General features: G+C 45.8%; 1 protein-coding gene across 1 annotated transcript in view; it reads left to right on the forward strand.

The window, feature by feature from the left end:
• The first annotated feature begins 1,805 nt into the window (after positions 1-1,805).
• PARPBP (PARP1 binding protein) overlaps positions 1,806-15,883 on the forward strand; it is a 40,330-nt gene continuing 26,252 nt past the window's right edge. Inside the window, exons 1-2 of the mRNA XM_056845999.1 lie at positions 1,806-1,982; positions 13,711-13,935. Of these exons, the coding sequence (XP_056701977.1) occupies positions 1,833-1,982; positions 13,711-13,935 (375 nt within the window). The 5' untranslated portion in view covers positions 1,806-1,832. The remainder of the gene's footprint in view (positions 1,983-13,710; positions 13,936-15,883) is intronic.

Raw genomic sequence — 15,883 nt, forward strand, 5'->3', positions numbered from 1 at the left:
CCGCCGCGAAGTGCGGCTCGGGGGTGTCAGCTGGCGGTTGCTCAGCGGCGCTTTAGGGCTTCTTTCTCCGCAGCGGGTCGGTTATTCTTTTTCGCGCTAAGCGGGTGAGTGAGGCGATTTTGCTTCTGCGTTTGCGAAGCTTTGGGGTGGGGGTAGGAATTCGCTGGAGCAGTGATGGGATTTGGGTTGCCAACTGGCCAGGAAGCAAAGCGCTTCTCTTATCACCTTGCTCTGCTCTGACCTCACGTCTAAACAGTTCTCTCTGGTTTCTTCGCATAACGCATAATTTTACGAGCCCCTTAGTTTTGTTTTTCCTCTAAACTGGAAAGCATTCCATTCCTCAGCTTTTAGCTCCAACTCTTGGTCGTATAAGACACAATGAGATTTTTATTTACTTCTTTTAGACCCTGTCTTTTTCCCCAGTGAGGTCCCACAGCTGTTTGTTTAGATTGTTCTCCTCTCCTGTACTTTATCCTCCCACCAACCCTGTGAGGTAGGCTAGATTGAGAGCGTGTGACAGGCCTAAGGCGATCTGGCAAGCTTCCATGACAGAGTGGGGACTCGAACCCAGACCTCCCAGATCCTAGTCAGACACTAAGCACATCCCCAGCCAGGGTGGAAAACCCTAAAGAAGAAGAATCTTGTCCAACTCTGTCCCCATTTGGATTGCCAACATGCTTGAAGAAAAAGGATTGTTCCCTTCAGTGGAGGCTTAGTGTGTGGAAATGGTTGATTGAAGCTTTTCATGGCATGGAGGTAAATAACTTCACATTAAGTCTCTACTAAAGAGACAGGGCATTTTTCTCCAGGCCTGCTGGCAATCCTTGTCCCCAAACAATATATTCTGTGCAGAGTGGTAAACTGTAGTCCAAGCTCTGCTCACGACCTGAGTTCGATCCCGACGGTCGGTTTCAGATATCCGGCTCGAGGTTGACTCAGCCTTCCATCCTTCCGAGGTTGGTGCTGGGGGTAAAGGGAAGATGACTGGGAAAGGCACTGGCAAACCACCCCGTAAACACAGTCTGCCTAGTAAACGTCGGGATGTGACGTCACCCCATGGGTCAGGAATGACCCGGTGCTTGCACAGGGGACCTTTACCTTTAATACATCTCTAATGAATGCTTACCCACCCTAAAGAGATTTACTCCCCAACTTGCCTATTTTTGTGGCTCAATTATTCTTATTGTTTGTACTTGTATTATAAATTTGGCTTCATGTAGTTTAAACATTCATTGGTGTTTCTCCTGTTTCCAGTAATGGGTCGAAATTTTCCCTCTCTTTATTCTCGTGTGTTTTAAAATGTTCTCTTAAAGCCTAATCCTGTGCATGTAAACTCATAAGCAAGTTCATGGAGTTCAATAAGCATTTTAAAGTAAATGTACACAAGATTGCAGCTACAAATTGCAATTCTAGACACGTTTTGTTAAGAGATACATCCCACTGAATTCAATAACCAAGCCTAATCAGGATGCCAATGCAGGTGGCATTTTTTCAAAAATAACCTATTTTCTGTCTCTGATTGAGATCCTATAACTCTCTTATGAAATCTTTCCACCTTCTTCAAAATCCTTTTTGCAGTATTCCAAAATACTGCAAAAAGGATTTTGAAGAAGGTGGAAAGATTTCATAAGAGAGTTATAGGAACTCATATAAGGTCTTAAACTTATTCACTTGGACCATGTTCTCTTCTTGCCGAATTTCACTTTCTTGCTGTTTGCCTTCCTCTCCAGTTTATGGAGAATACGGTGGTGTCTGCCCTCTTAAATGTTTGCAGGCCATTTCTGCCAGTTATGCATAATTTTGAAAATTGCTCTACTTGCTGATTTAGGAGTATGACTTCTCTTCAACAAAGGATCTTGAAAATGGTCCAGTGTTTCCGAAAAAAGTGGCGCTTATTTTCAGATTCTGAAAGGACTACTGTGTGTGATGCAGACTGCATGCTGATGGCTCTGCAGTTATCTGTTGCTGAGGTCAATAAAAAGGTTAGTGCGATACTGCAATATTCTGCTCCTTATTGTAATGTTTTAGAAGGAAGGGGAATCTTGCGTCATTTGAAACAATTAGCAAAAGCCTGATTCCTCTCTGATCCGTTTGTAGAACTGGCTCTTAATCTGTTAAACAGGATTTCAAAGGAAATGGTTAAGGAAAGTGTAAGTAGAGGTTAACAAGGAGGGACAGAGATGAAACTTGAAAAAATGAAGAAACACTTTTTTTTTTTTTTAAGGCAGATGAACATTGCTTCAAGGGCAAATGTGTTGGTCGATGAGGACCTGAATTCAATTTATTTATCTAAAACATATAGCCTATCAAATGATTACTGCGATGGCTTGCAACAATTATTTTGAAAACTTCAAAAATATTTGTATGAACTTAAAATAATAAAATAGGAATAAGTTACAGTACTAAATAACCAATCCAGTCTCTAAAGTTTAAGTGTCACCAAAGGTTTGGTAAGCCAGAAACGTTTTCCACTGGTAACTGAAAAATAAGAGTACCTGCCTAATAAATTTAACACCATTCAGCTTAAATAATACAAATATAATCCTCATAGCAATTGGGCCATTTGACGCCATTCGGGGGCCCTTCCTCTCACACAGAATTAGATTCTCATGCGCCTTAGTATGGTTGGCTAGTAGGAAAAAAGCTGTCTGCTCACCTCCCGCCAGTTAAAAGAACATTTACAAACTAATCTTGCTACAGAGAAATATATTTCACTATAGCTAAATTACATAGCAATGCTCCCACAACTTTTCCCACTTAATTAGGAAAGTCTCTCTATCTGTGGGTTTGAGAAACCCTTTATTATAGGTGAGAAATGTGTTGGGGCAGGGCAGGCCTTGTATATTCCATGATCTCTGGACATGAATGTCTGCCAAAGACCTCAAATATAGGAAGAACTTGTGTGCCTGCACAGAAAGATCTCAATGAACAACAGTTACAGGTAAGTGCATCCCTATTATCTGTCTTATGGAGATCCTGCACGTGTGCAGAGATGCACAGCTGCACTTCCTCTCCTCTAGTGACAGTGCCAAATTCCATCTGGGATGTGCCTTGGCCACGTTGAAGTCGCTGAGACCTGCAAGGCTGTATGGCAGCTGCCTTGCGTACCCTGAAAATGTATCTCTAGATGCCCTCAGATGCGCATTGCTAAGCATGACTAGCGATTGGTGAAAACACCAACCCTAACTATGTTAGAGGCCTCCAGTTACGTTTGGAAATGTTATCCTGTTGCAGTGTGGCAGGTCACAGTTCCATTATGAAACTGCCTCCTCCCCAGCCGTTACCCACACCTCGGGCCTTGATGACATGTGGGTGGATTTGGGCAGCAACCCTCCTGGAGGAGAGGCATGTTTGAGTCTATGTACTTTGCAGAATCTCTGTAAGCACTCTGTCTAGAATGGAGGACAAAAATGCTTGACTTTTCCTTATAAAAGTGGATGTGTTAGTCTTAAGGTAGCACAAGACTTCTTATCAGAATTAATCTGATGGCTCACTGAATGATTTACCCATCACCAAACTGACAGTCAATTGCCAGCCCTCTTTGAGTAACTGAGGACTTGGAGCTCAATTTTATGCTTGTTGATTTGAAGCTAGTTCTATGGGGCTTACTCCACAGCAATCGTCCACTGGGCATTTTCCTAATAAAGGTAACTAAGGGCAAGTCTGCCCCTGTGGTGGCCAATGGGTAGGTGTTTTAAGATGGAATTAGACAAATTTGTGGCAAATGGGTCCATCAGTGGTTACTAGCCATAGTGGCTAAATTATAGAATCATATAGTTGAAATAGGCCATCCGGGCCATCTAGTCCAACCCCCTGCTTAATACAGGATCAGCCTAGAGCATCCCTGACAAGTGCTTGTCCAGCCTCTGCTTAAAGACTGCCAGTGAGGGGGAGCTCACCACCTTCCTAGGTAGCTGATTCCACTGTCAAAACAACTCTTACTGTAAATTTTTTTCCCCTAATATCCAGCTGGTACCTTTCTGTCCACAATTTAAACCCATTAGTGTGAGTCCTATCCTCTGCTGCAAACAGAAACAGCTTCCTGCCCTCCTTTAAGTGACAGCCCTTCAAAGACTTAAAGAGAGCAATCATGTCCCCTCTCAACCTCCTCTTTTCCAGACTAAACATTTCAAACTCCCTCAGCCTTTCCTCATAGGGCTTGGTGTCCAGGCCCCTGATCATTTTCGTCACTCTCCTCTGCACCCACTCTTTTCTGTCCACATCCTTTTTGAAGTGAGGCCGCCAGAACTGCACACAATACTCCAGGTGTGGCCTGACCAGTGCAGTGTACAGCCTCTGTTGAGGCACCCCAATAACACATTAGCTTTTTCAGTCGCTGCATCACTCTGGCTGCTAATATTTAGCTTACAGTCCAGCCGTACCCCAAGATCTTGTTCACACTGCTACCCAGAAGTTTATCCCCAATCCAGTATGCATGTCCCTCATTTTTGTTACCTAGATGCTCTGCACTTATCCTTGTTGAATTGCAACTTGTTCACATCTGCCCACTTTTCCAGTGTGTTCCGATCTCGTTGAATTCTATCTCTGACTTCCGGTTTGTTCGCTGGAACATCCACATTCATATGTCTCGGAAGGCTGGTCACGGGGTGGGGGGCAACGACAAGGGTTTGGCCTCTGTGCCCCTGCTTGTGAACCTTCTGGGGCATCTGGTTGGCATTGTGGTAAAGAGGATGCAGGACTAGATGGACCAATAATCTGATGTAGAATGGTTCCTCTTATGTTCCTACAAGTTCAGTTTTCTGGAGAAGTGTTCAGTGTTTCATCATGCAAAGGGGTTCATCCAGTGATGGTATAGGGCAGTGGTGGCGAACCTACAGCACGGGTGCCAAAGGTGGCACTCAGAGCCCTCTCTGTGGGCACGCACGCCGTCGCCCCAGCACAGAGTTCGCCTGAGATCGTTCCCCCGGCTGAGGAGGCTGGGGACCAGCGGTGCCTTCCCAGCTCCTCCGGGAAGCTCCAGGTTCCTTCCCAGCGCCTTCTCCGCAGTCACTGGCTGCGCGCTCCGGAAGTGAAGACAACGACGAGCCTTCTGCTGAGGACTGGAAGAGGTACCTTTGCTTAGCTTGGGTTTCCACTCTGCTCGTTCATGCAACTGAAGGTGCCTCTGAGTGTGTGCAGAGGGCTGTCCCCACCATCAGCCTCCCCCCGCATAACAGTCTTTTTAAATTCGTATGAAGATAACAGTTGGAAAAAGAACCAAACTGAAGGGGTGGGGGCTATGCTCCAGCTGCTTTCCTTCCCCCACTCAGCCGCCCATGGAAGTTTGCCAACCTCCAGGTAGTTGCAGGAGATCTTCTATTTCAGTTCACCTGGAGAAAATGACCGCTTTGGCAATTGGACTCTATGGCATTGAAGTCCCTCCCCAAACCCCACCCTCCTCAGGCTCCACCCCAAAAACCTCCCGCAGGTGGCAAAGAGGGACCTGGCAACCCCTAGCCCCATGTGGACTTCTAGCTGTGTTGGCACTTTGCGATAAATAAGTGGGTTTTGGGTTGCAGTTTGGGCACTTGGTCTCTAAAAGGTTCGCCATCACTGGTATAGGGCCATAGCCTCTCTGTTGTAGTATTGTAGCTTTGAACTGCCCAGCTTGACTGAATTTTAGGAAACCACAAAACTTCCCTGTTTGCCAGGAATTTGGAGAAGTTAAAATCAGCAGCACTAACTGCACCATCCTGAGCAGAGTTACACCCTTCTAAATCCATTGAAGTGGAACAGCTTACAATGGTGTAACTCTGCTTAGGATGGCACTGTTAGAAACTTTTTAAAAATGAGTGCAAAGCCAATGAGGTACAGTAGCAGTTCAGTAAAAAAAGTTCCTGATGCGTTTTGCAAATGTTCAGAAAAGAAACATATTTTAATATTTAATTGGACACACATTGCATCTTCTCCTTGTAAGACAGAGAAGCAACATCTCCCAGAATGACCATGTTTTGTTGCTAATTTTCAAAGGAGCCTGCATTCTGAATAGATTGTTTTTCATTGGCTTTCGTTGTACATTTTTTAATGCTTTGTACATTGCCTTGGGCTCTTGGAATAAGTGAAAGGGAAGCTTCATTGAATCCAAAAATAATAATAGCAATATGACCTTAGATGGGAGGTGAAATGTGGGTTAACCAAAAGTCCGGGCCGGCATTAAGCGAACAACTGCTTTATTGCTGCAGTTTATTGTTGCATTATCTCATTTGAGTACAGATTTCTGATAGTGGTTCACAAGTGCTGAGGTGATTTCAGTGTTTGGAGCCTTGGAGGTTTAGCTATTTTACATGCTCAGAGTTGGTTAAGCCATATTTCTTCCCCCCACTCTCCATCTAGGGTTGTTAAACTGTCCCGAGACAGGCAGAAGGCAGGCCTATTTCTTGCTTCATTATTCACATATTCTGTACAGTGTCTGTTTCTCTCCTCCCATCTTCACTTTTCCTGTTTTCCTTTTTAAACCTACGAGCTCCATACAGCACAAAGAAATTATAACCCTAGCTTGTTGCAGGTCAGTGTAACTAAAACACCACTTTCTGGGGAGGAAGTCTGGGAACAAATACCCAGAGAAATAAAGTTAATATTGTCTAAGGCTTTCACGGTCAGAGTTCATTGGTTCTTGTAGGTTATCCGGGCTGTGTAACCGTGGTCTTGGAATTTTCTTTCCTGACGTTTCGCCAGCAACTGTGGCAGGCATCTTCAGAGGATTAACACTGAAGGACAGTGTCTCTCAGTGTCAAGGGTGTAGGAAGAGTAATATATAGTCAGAAAGGGGTTGGGTTTGAGCTGAGTATTGTCCTGCAAAAGTAATGTGCTAATCATTGTCCTGTAAGTATCAAGATAATGTGCTAATGATGGTATGGTATGTTAATATGGAACCATTGTATCCTGAGTGATCTGTTAATGTGTGTAATCCAAAACTAATCTGCATGGCTATTGTTGACTGTAGCCTTTGTTAGTCTGGAGGTTTTTCAGGGCAGGAAGCCAAGCCTTATTCATTCTTAAACTCTCTTCTTTTCTGTTAAAGTTGTGCTGATGTTTATGAATTTCAATGGCTTCTCTGTGCAATCTGACAAAAAGACAAAAGAGACCCCCTCACCTCTGCAGGAGTATATCGTATACCTTGCAGCTGTGGAGAAGTTTACATCGGGACCACAAAATGCAGCATACAAACAAGGATAAAAGAACATGAAAGATACTGCAGACTTGGCCAACCTGAGAAATCAGCAGTGGCTGAACATGGACTGACACAAACAGGACACAGGGTCTTATTCAAAGACACTGAAAGACTGGACAATTCTACCAACTATTTTGTCAGATTGCACAGAGAAGCCATTGAAATTCATAAACATCAGCACAACTTTAACAGAAGAGAGTTTAAGAATGAATAAGGCTTGGCTTCCTGCCCTGAAAAACCTCCAGACTAACAAAGGCTACAGTCAACAATAGCCATGCAGATTAGTTTTGGATTACACACATTAACAGATCACTCAGGATACAATGGTTCCATATTAACATACCATACCATCATTAGCACATTATCTTGATACTTACAGGACAATGATTAGCACATTACTTTTGCAGGACAATATTCAGCTCAAACCCAACCCCTTTCTGGCTATATATTACTCTTCCTACACCCTTGACACTGAGAGACACTGTCCTTCAGTGTTAATCCTCTGAAGATGCCTGCCACAGTTGCTGGCGAAACGTCAGGAAAGAAAATTCCAAGACCACGGTTACACAGCCCGGATAACCTACAAGAACCAAATAAAGTTAATGTTTGCAAACTTATACCGTATATACTCGGGTATAAGCCAACCCGACTATAAGCCGACCCCCCCAAATTTGAGGTCAGAAAAGGGAATTTCTTATTGACCCGCGTATAAGCCGAGGGTCAATAAGAAATTCCCTTTACTGGTAATGCTGCGCTCTAAAATGGCGGCGCGGCCTTCCCGGCCCTGCAGCAGGCCCCTGCAGGCCGCTGCCGTCCGGAGGAAGCATCGCGGGCCAGGCAGCGGCGCAGCCTTCCCGGCCCCTGCAGGAGGCCCCTGTTTTTATGGATCTAGACACATTTTCTGCAGATGCTTCCAGCATTGCTACCTTTGTCCAGCTTTTGTTGCCAGTAGGATTACTAGGTTGCTTGCCATGATGGGTAATCTCCGGTCTGTCACTCTTCACTCCAGTGGGAACAAAAATGGGGGCTGGGAGATTTAGTCACTTGCAGTTGTACTTGGAAGTGAATCATAGAATCGTAGAGTTGGAAGGGGCCATACAGGCATCTAGCTCAACCCCTAGCTCAATGCAAGATCAGCCTAGAGCAGTGGTCGGCAAACTCATTAGTCAAGAGAGTCAAATATCAACAGTACAACCATTGAGATTTCTTTTGAGAGCCAAATTTCTTAAACTTAAACTATATAGGTAGATACACTGTTTATTAACTTAATAAACTTTAATTAAAGTTTTAAGTCTTAATTAAACTATAGGTACACTGAATAAAACTTTATATCATACTTAATAATGATCTTATTTATTGATAAAAATTAAATTGTAAGTAAGGTATCCATAAAATTAAATCATGACAATGACTGACAAACACTTAACGTGAACAATGGTCTTGCATCTCCTTGGAAAGTTTGGGTAAATCAGGTTTGTATGTTGTTTTTAATTTTAGGCATGATTCCAGGTTCTCATCAATAAGATGACTTCTCAATTTACTCTTGATAAGGTTCATGCTTGAAAAAGATTGTTTGTATGAATATGTAGAACCGAAAAGGGAAAGAACAGCAAACGCTAGTAGAGGAAGGGAGGGGGGAGGAATGGAGGAAGGAAGGAAGGAACTGGGAAAGGACAGAAGGAAGAAAGAAAGGGGGGAGGGATGGAGAAAGAAAGAGGAAGGAAGGAACTGGGAAAGGAAGGAAGGAACTGGGGAAGAAAGGGAGGAAGGATGGAAGGAAGAGTGGTGGAGGGACAGAAAGAAAGGAAGGAACTGGGAAAGGAAAGAGAAGGAAGGAACTGGGGAAGAAAGGATGAAAGGGAGGAAGGATGGAAGGAAGGAAGAGTGGGGGGAGGGACAGAGAAAGAAAGGGGAAGGAACTGGGAAAGGAAAGAAGGAAGGAACTGGGGAAGAAAGGATGAAAGGGAGGAAGGATGGAAGGAAGGAAGAGTGGGGGGAGGGACAGAGAAAGAAAGGGGAAGGAAGGGGGAAAGGAAAGAGAAGGAAGGAACAGGGGAAGAAAGGATGAAAGGGAGGAAGGATGGAAGGAAGGAAGAGTGGGGGAGGGACAGAAAGAAAGGAAGGAACTGGGAAAGGAAAGAGAAGGAAGGAACTGGGGAAGAAAGGCAGCCTGGAGCTGGACTTTTGGGAGCCGCCTGAGGAGGACGAGGAGGAGCAAGGCGGTGAGGAGAGTTTACCCCTTCCAAGTGGGCCAGTGATTAAGGCACGAAATCCGTTCCCCCGCAAGATCCCAGCTGGGCAAGACGTGGCCTGCGCAGGGGGCGGAAAGGCGATGCGCCGGACCAGCTCCAAACTCTCAGTCTGAGGTGCGGGGAGGGCGAAGCGAGCTCGGTCCTGGCCCAGGAAGCATCGTCGCCTTCCCCACCCGGGGCCAGGCGGAGCCAACAGGAGGTGGAGGAGGTGGGGGGGTGAGAGGTCGCCCAGCTCCGGTCGCCCATAGAGACAGAGGAGGGAAGGCGGCGGTCCTCCACCCCCTCGTCCAAATTATTTATAAAAATATTGAGAAGTACCGGTCCCAGAACTGAGCCCTGTGGCACCTCACTGATCGCTTCAGTGGCACCTCGCTGATTCAAATGAAATGCCATTGACAACTGTCCTAGAGTCCAGTCCACAGTCCTCCAGTTTACCCATCAGAGCATCATGGGGAACCTGGTCAAAAGCTTTACGGAAATCCAGGTAAACAACATTGACAGCATTTCCTCGATCCTGGAAGCTTGTCACTTGATCAAAGAAGGAAACAAGGTTGGTCTGGCAGGACCTGTTGGGGACAAATCCGTGCTGACTTCCCTGGATCATGAAATTGTCCTTCAGATGCTCACAGATTGATCCCTTTAAAATTCGCTCTAGTTTCTTCCCTTTGACAGAGGTCAGACTGACTAGCCTGCGTCATCCCTCCTCCCGTTTTTGAAAATCGGGATAACATTTGCCCTCCTCCAGTCTTGTGGCCCTTCTCCCATCCTCCAAGAGGTCTGGAAGATGATGGACAAAGGCTCTGCAAGCTTTCTAGAAAGTTCTTTGAGCATTCTTGGGTGTGTACCATCTGACCTGGGGGATTTGTGCTCATCCAGTGCAGCCAGGTGCTTCTCAATAACGTCTCTGCTCATGTCAACTGGCAGCGTGGATGCTGTGCCTTTCCTACTACCATCTCTACATGAACCGACTCTCCTCAGGGACAAAACGGAGGCAGAATAGGCATCGAGCCTTTCTGCTTTCTCTTTGTCCTCTGTCAGTTTCTCCATTTTCACCCTACAGTGGGTCTCTCACTTCTTTTCTTTTGTGTTTGCTCCTCACATATCTGAAAAAGCATTTTTTGTTGCGAGCCTCCCTGGCCAGCCTCAGCTTATTGTGAGCTTTGGCCAGACGTATTGACCATGAAGTGACTTGGACCCTCAATCTTCTGATCCGAAGTCAGACTCCTTATCCATTAATATGATGATGCTTTAAGAATTCCCCAAATCTCTACAGTTTTTCCTCCCCTTCCTCATTTTTGCTCCCTGCTGAAGAGGCTGGCTGGCAGCTCTAGATGTCAGTCTTAAATGAGAAGTGGAGGATTAACGATGTGCTGAACAATGAGGCTTTACCTCAAATTATACAGGGCATGTCTGTAGGGTTTCTCTCCTAACTGCTGTTCTGATTTATGGACAAAGCAGGTCATAAGTTGATCTCTTTTCACTAGGCCTCCCATGTACTGCCCAGTGTGGAGAATTAGCAGCCCCCAGCCTTAATTTCCCATCATGGGGGGGGGATGGCCTCCACATATCAGTGCTGGAATATACCTGCTCTCTGTGGTAAAGACCATAGGGACTAGGAGAGGCAACCTAAAGCATCACCTGGAAGTGACATCGCTTCCTCCCCAAACTCCGCTGTCTCCAGGCACTGCCCCCTCCCCCAATCTTCTGGCATTTGCAGAGGCACTGTTGGGAACCTTACTCTTCATTCATGCCAATCCGTTGCCTTGCTCCTGGCTCCTCTTCCTACTAAACCAACACAATTGACTGAACTTTCAAAAGTTAGCCTGCAGATGAACAAGCTTGCATGCAGACATGCAATTCCTTGTTTGTTTTTCCAGCGAGAGGTGTAACGTTGTTTATCTATATATTATTTCTATAGTGTCAGAATTGCTAGAGAATTGTTAGAGGAACTGTAATTGGGGCGACCCATTCCCATCACCAGCCACCTGTGAAACTCACTAGTAGTGATCTCGTAAGCAGTTACATTCTTCTAAGTGTGCTATCATCAGTGGGATTAGAGAGGGTAGCTGCTTAGTATTCCACTGGTGACTTGGCCATTTATACTTTTGACCTACCTCAGCTTCTTTAGAGGATGGTTAGAGTGAAAAAGTAATATATCATACAACATATTTCTGTCTTCAAGGAGATTTTAAAATCCTGGTGCTCTACCAATTTATTCTATAAAATTAAATTGTAGAATAAAAGATTCTATAGAGAATACAATTATTATAAAATAATATCAGGAAAAACCACAGGGCCTTATGATTTGTAAACCTTGCTTTTTTCACTTTATCCTTGTGAAATATAATATTCTTGTTGTCTATCAGAGAATTAAAGTATTGAACTTTGTGAACTTCCTTTATAAATCAGCCAGCTGGCATGTGTTCCTAGCAAAACATTTTCTGTGTCCTACCACAAACTCTCACAATCCTTTCTATGAATAATATGCTGTCACGGTGGGCACCTGATCATGAAAACTGATATCTGGACAGCGTTTTTATTTGGATTTAAAATGTTTTTACAGTACCAGTATAAACACAGTTTAGTGCTTCATCTTGTGAGAAAAGGGCTTGATTGAATTATGCTGAAGCTTTAACTAGTAGTTACACATCAAAGAATTGGTTTCATAACAAGCCGGAGAGTTGGTGAGAACAGCCATCTTCAAGGCTCTTACAGTTTAAATATATCTAGTTTGTGGTATTGCTGATATAGAGAAAATTAATTTACTAGTTGTTCTACATGTGAGATTTAATAGAAATCATATTTGAGTAGCAATTTCAGTTGTTTCCACAATTACTCCTGAAACTTAATGAGTTCATTTGCCCTGTGGTGGTTCATCTTCTCCCCTTTCCTTGCAACATTTTGTACATTGCAGTGTATACTTTGATGGTGTCGGGGTCACTTTTACTAGGGTTGCCAGGTCTCTCTTTGCCACCGGTGGGAGGTTTTTGGGGTGGAGCCTGAGGAGGGCGGGGTTTGGGGAGGGGAGGGACTTCAATGCCATGGAGTTCAACTGCCAAAGCGGCCGTTTTCTCCAGGGGAACTGATCTCTCTTGGCTGGAGATCAGTTGTAATAGCAGGAGATCTCCAGCTAGTAACTGGAGGTTCCTCAAAAGAAGACACCACTGTGTAAGTTCAGAATGTAAGGAAGCAAACACAGGAGCGAAAATATATCACAAAGTGCAAAAGGTTATATTTTACAAGCTGCACAACATGGAAAACAAAATCAATGACAGTACAACTATATATCTATCCTAATAGCTATAAATAGTCAAAAACTATCCTAATAATGGAATAAATGAAAATTGGAGTATATTAGAGGTGGTTCCGATAATGAATTGTGAGGAGACTTTTGCACAGTCATGTATTGAATGGAAGAGGGACTGAGGAAGAATCGGAAACAGCCGTCTCCCCTTCTTTTCTTGACATTTGGAACCTGCATTTTCTCTTGTACCTGGCTGAAGGACATCTGAAAATAAGAAGACATACAACAATATGAATTTACACAGGCTTTTGTACTAGTGTTGGACTTTTATAACACATGGAAGGTGTTAGTAATCTCGTGTTACTTCCCTGGCTATTATTAGCTATTAGGATAGATATATAGTTGTACTGTCATTGATTTTGCTTTCCATGTTGTGTAGCTTGTATAACAACGTTTTGCACTTTGTGATATATTTTCGCTCCTGTGTTTGCTTCCTTACATTCAGTACCTGGAGGTTGGCAACAACTGACTTTTACCCCCCAACTGTATTGGAAGAAAAACTGAAATGAACACATAGGCTAAAATGACAAAAAAAAGGAAAAAATCTTTTTTTTTCTTCCTGGTGTCTTTGCTGCTGTTCTAATCCTGTGCTGCCATATGGAATAACGGGGTTTTTTAAGCGTCTGGTTGTATGTTCATTGCAATCTGCAAGAATGTGTATTTCTTTAAATGCCTTTGGGGATTATTTGGCCCATCCCCCCCAATGGTAAAGTACACTTTTGTTCAGGTAAGAGCGACATCTATTTCAGCACTTTCCACAAAGCACGGTCTTCTGAAATAAGGAGTATCTAGGATAGAGAGGGAATAAAGGAAGGTGAACATAGCAGTTAGTCTGGGTATCTATGTAACGCTTTTCCTGAGCAAAATCTCATATATAGGACAAGTCTACAGTTAAGCAGCTTTACCATTTAAAAAAAAAAAAACTTATATTAGTATGCAACTTTTTTCCTGAATAAATTATTCTCCCCTTCCCCCCCCCCCAGTGTTATGGAGATTTTAAAGCATCACTGAGCGAAGTGATATTAGCCTGGAATCATCTACTGCATGACAAGTTGGGCCTATTGCATGAAAATGTGGGCGCTCCTGAAAATTACAGCCACATCAGAAATACTTACTCTGGCTTTTTAAAGCACTTCAATATGATGGATCTTATAGACGTCTATCAGAAATGTGGGACACTAGAAGCAGGAAACGACTGTATATCTCCTGTAAGTATTTCCTCTGAATACTGTAAATAGTCACGTTAGTTGGTGGCAATTTTTTTAAAAATATGCCTTTAGGTAACAAAGCAAGAAATCCTTTTGTAAACTTGTTTTCCTTTAAGGCCATAATTGTGCCACAGATGACTAATATATGAATGTGTGGGCTAATAACAGTTAAGTATTTTTGCGGGCTAGTAACTTTCATGGGTTTATTTGAAAAGCTGGAATAAAATGCTGGAGTTGAAAAAGGGCCATCAACAGAACTAAGTTAGCTATGTAGTACTCATAAAATCCATGCCAAAGCCACATATTAGCCTTATTTGCTACCTTTATTTTCCTGCTATACCTTTTTAAAAGCTTAAACGACGTGGTTTATAAAATGCAATGATCTCATGTCCCCACTTTAATGTGGCTGACACATTATAATGCTCCTAATGTCAAAGTAACTCAGAGTAGAGTTTCAGAGAAGTAGCCATATTAATCTGGAGCAGCATCAAGACAAGCTGCGGTGTTGCTTTATGAGCATGCAATGAAAAGGTCTGCTTTCATAATAGGCTTCTTCTACTGAGTCAGACCATTCATCCATCTCAACTCAGTATTTTTTTATTTCATGCTTTCTGAGTAATCTGACATCATAAAATAAAACAATAAAAATATAATTTGAAATAAAAATACCGTATTTTTCGCTCCATAGGACGCACCGCTCCATAAGACGCACATAGTTTTTAGAGGAGGAAAACAAGAAAAAAATCTTGTTTTCCTCCTCTAAAACTTGTCTTATGGAGGGTGCGTCGGGATGGCGCGAGCCCGCGTTCCCCGCGCCGACGGCCAGCTGGGAGGTGGGCAGGGCCGCGCAGAGCACTTTCCAAGACCTCCCCCACCCCCGCCCGGCTTCTAGAGACTCCCTGGAAGCCCGGCGGGGGGGTCTTTAAACTCCTCTGCGCTGCCATCCCAGGCAGCACAGAGGAGTTTAAAGATCCCCCCGCCCGGCTTCCAGGGACTCCCTGGAAGCCCGGCGGGGGGGTCTTGAAAGTGCTCTGCGCTGCTATCCCAGGCAGCTCAGAGGAGTTTAAAGACCCCCCCCGGGGGGGTCTTTAAACTCCTCGCTGCCTGGGATGGCAGCACAGAGGTGTCCAAGCCGGCTCCCGGGGCTGCCTGGCTCTGCGCCACGCTGCCACTACGCTGGGTGGCTGGGAGCCCCGGGAGCCGGCTTGAACGCAGCCAGCCAGCTGCGGTGGGTGGGAGGCCCCTCCCAGCCACCCAGCGCAGCGGCAGCGGGGCACGGAGTCAGGCAGCCCCGGGAGCCGGCTTGAACGGCGTCCCCATCTGGCTGGCAGCAGCCGAGCCGGCTCCCGGGGCTGCCCGGCTCTGCGCCCCACTGCCGCTGCGCGGCTGGGAGGGGCCTCCAACCCACCCCAGCTGGCAGCGGGGCGCGGAGTCGGGCAGCCCCGGGAGCCGGCTTAAATGGCGCCAGCCAGCTGGGGAGGTGGGAGGGGCCTCCCAGCCGCCCAGCGCAGCGGCAGCGGGGCGCGGAGTCAGGCAGCCCCGGGAGCCGGTTTGAACGGCGTCCCCAGCTGGCTGGCAGCAGCCGAGCCGGCACCCGGGGCTGCCCGGCTCTGTGCCCCGCTGCTGCTGCGCTGGGCGGCTGGGAGGCCCCTCCCACCTCCCCAGCTGGCTGGCGCCATTTAAGCCGGCTCCCGGGGCTGCCCGACTCCGCGCCCCGCTGCCGCTGCCAGCCAGCTGGGGTGGGTTGGAGGCCCCTCCCAGCCGCGCAGCGGCAGTGGGGCGCAGAGCCGGGCAGCCCCGGGAGCCGGCTCGGCTGCTGCCAACCAGATGGGGACGCCGTTCAAGCCGGCTCCCGGGGCTGCCTGACTCCGCGCCCCGCTGCCGCTGCGCTGGGCGGCTGGGAGGGGCCTCCCACCCACCCCAGCTGGCTGGCTGCGTTCAAGCCGGC

This window comes from Euleptes europaea, chromosome 3, assembly GCF_029931775.1.
Source record: "Euleptes europaea isolate rEulEur1 chromosome 3, rEulEur1.hap1, whole genome shotgun sequence".
In the NCBI taxonomy this organism is placed as follows: domain Eukaryota; kingdom Metazoa; phylum Chordata; class Lepidosauria; order Squamata; family Sphaerodactylidae; genus Euleptes; species Euleptes europaea.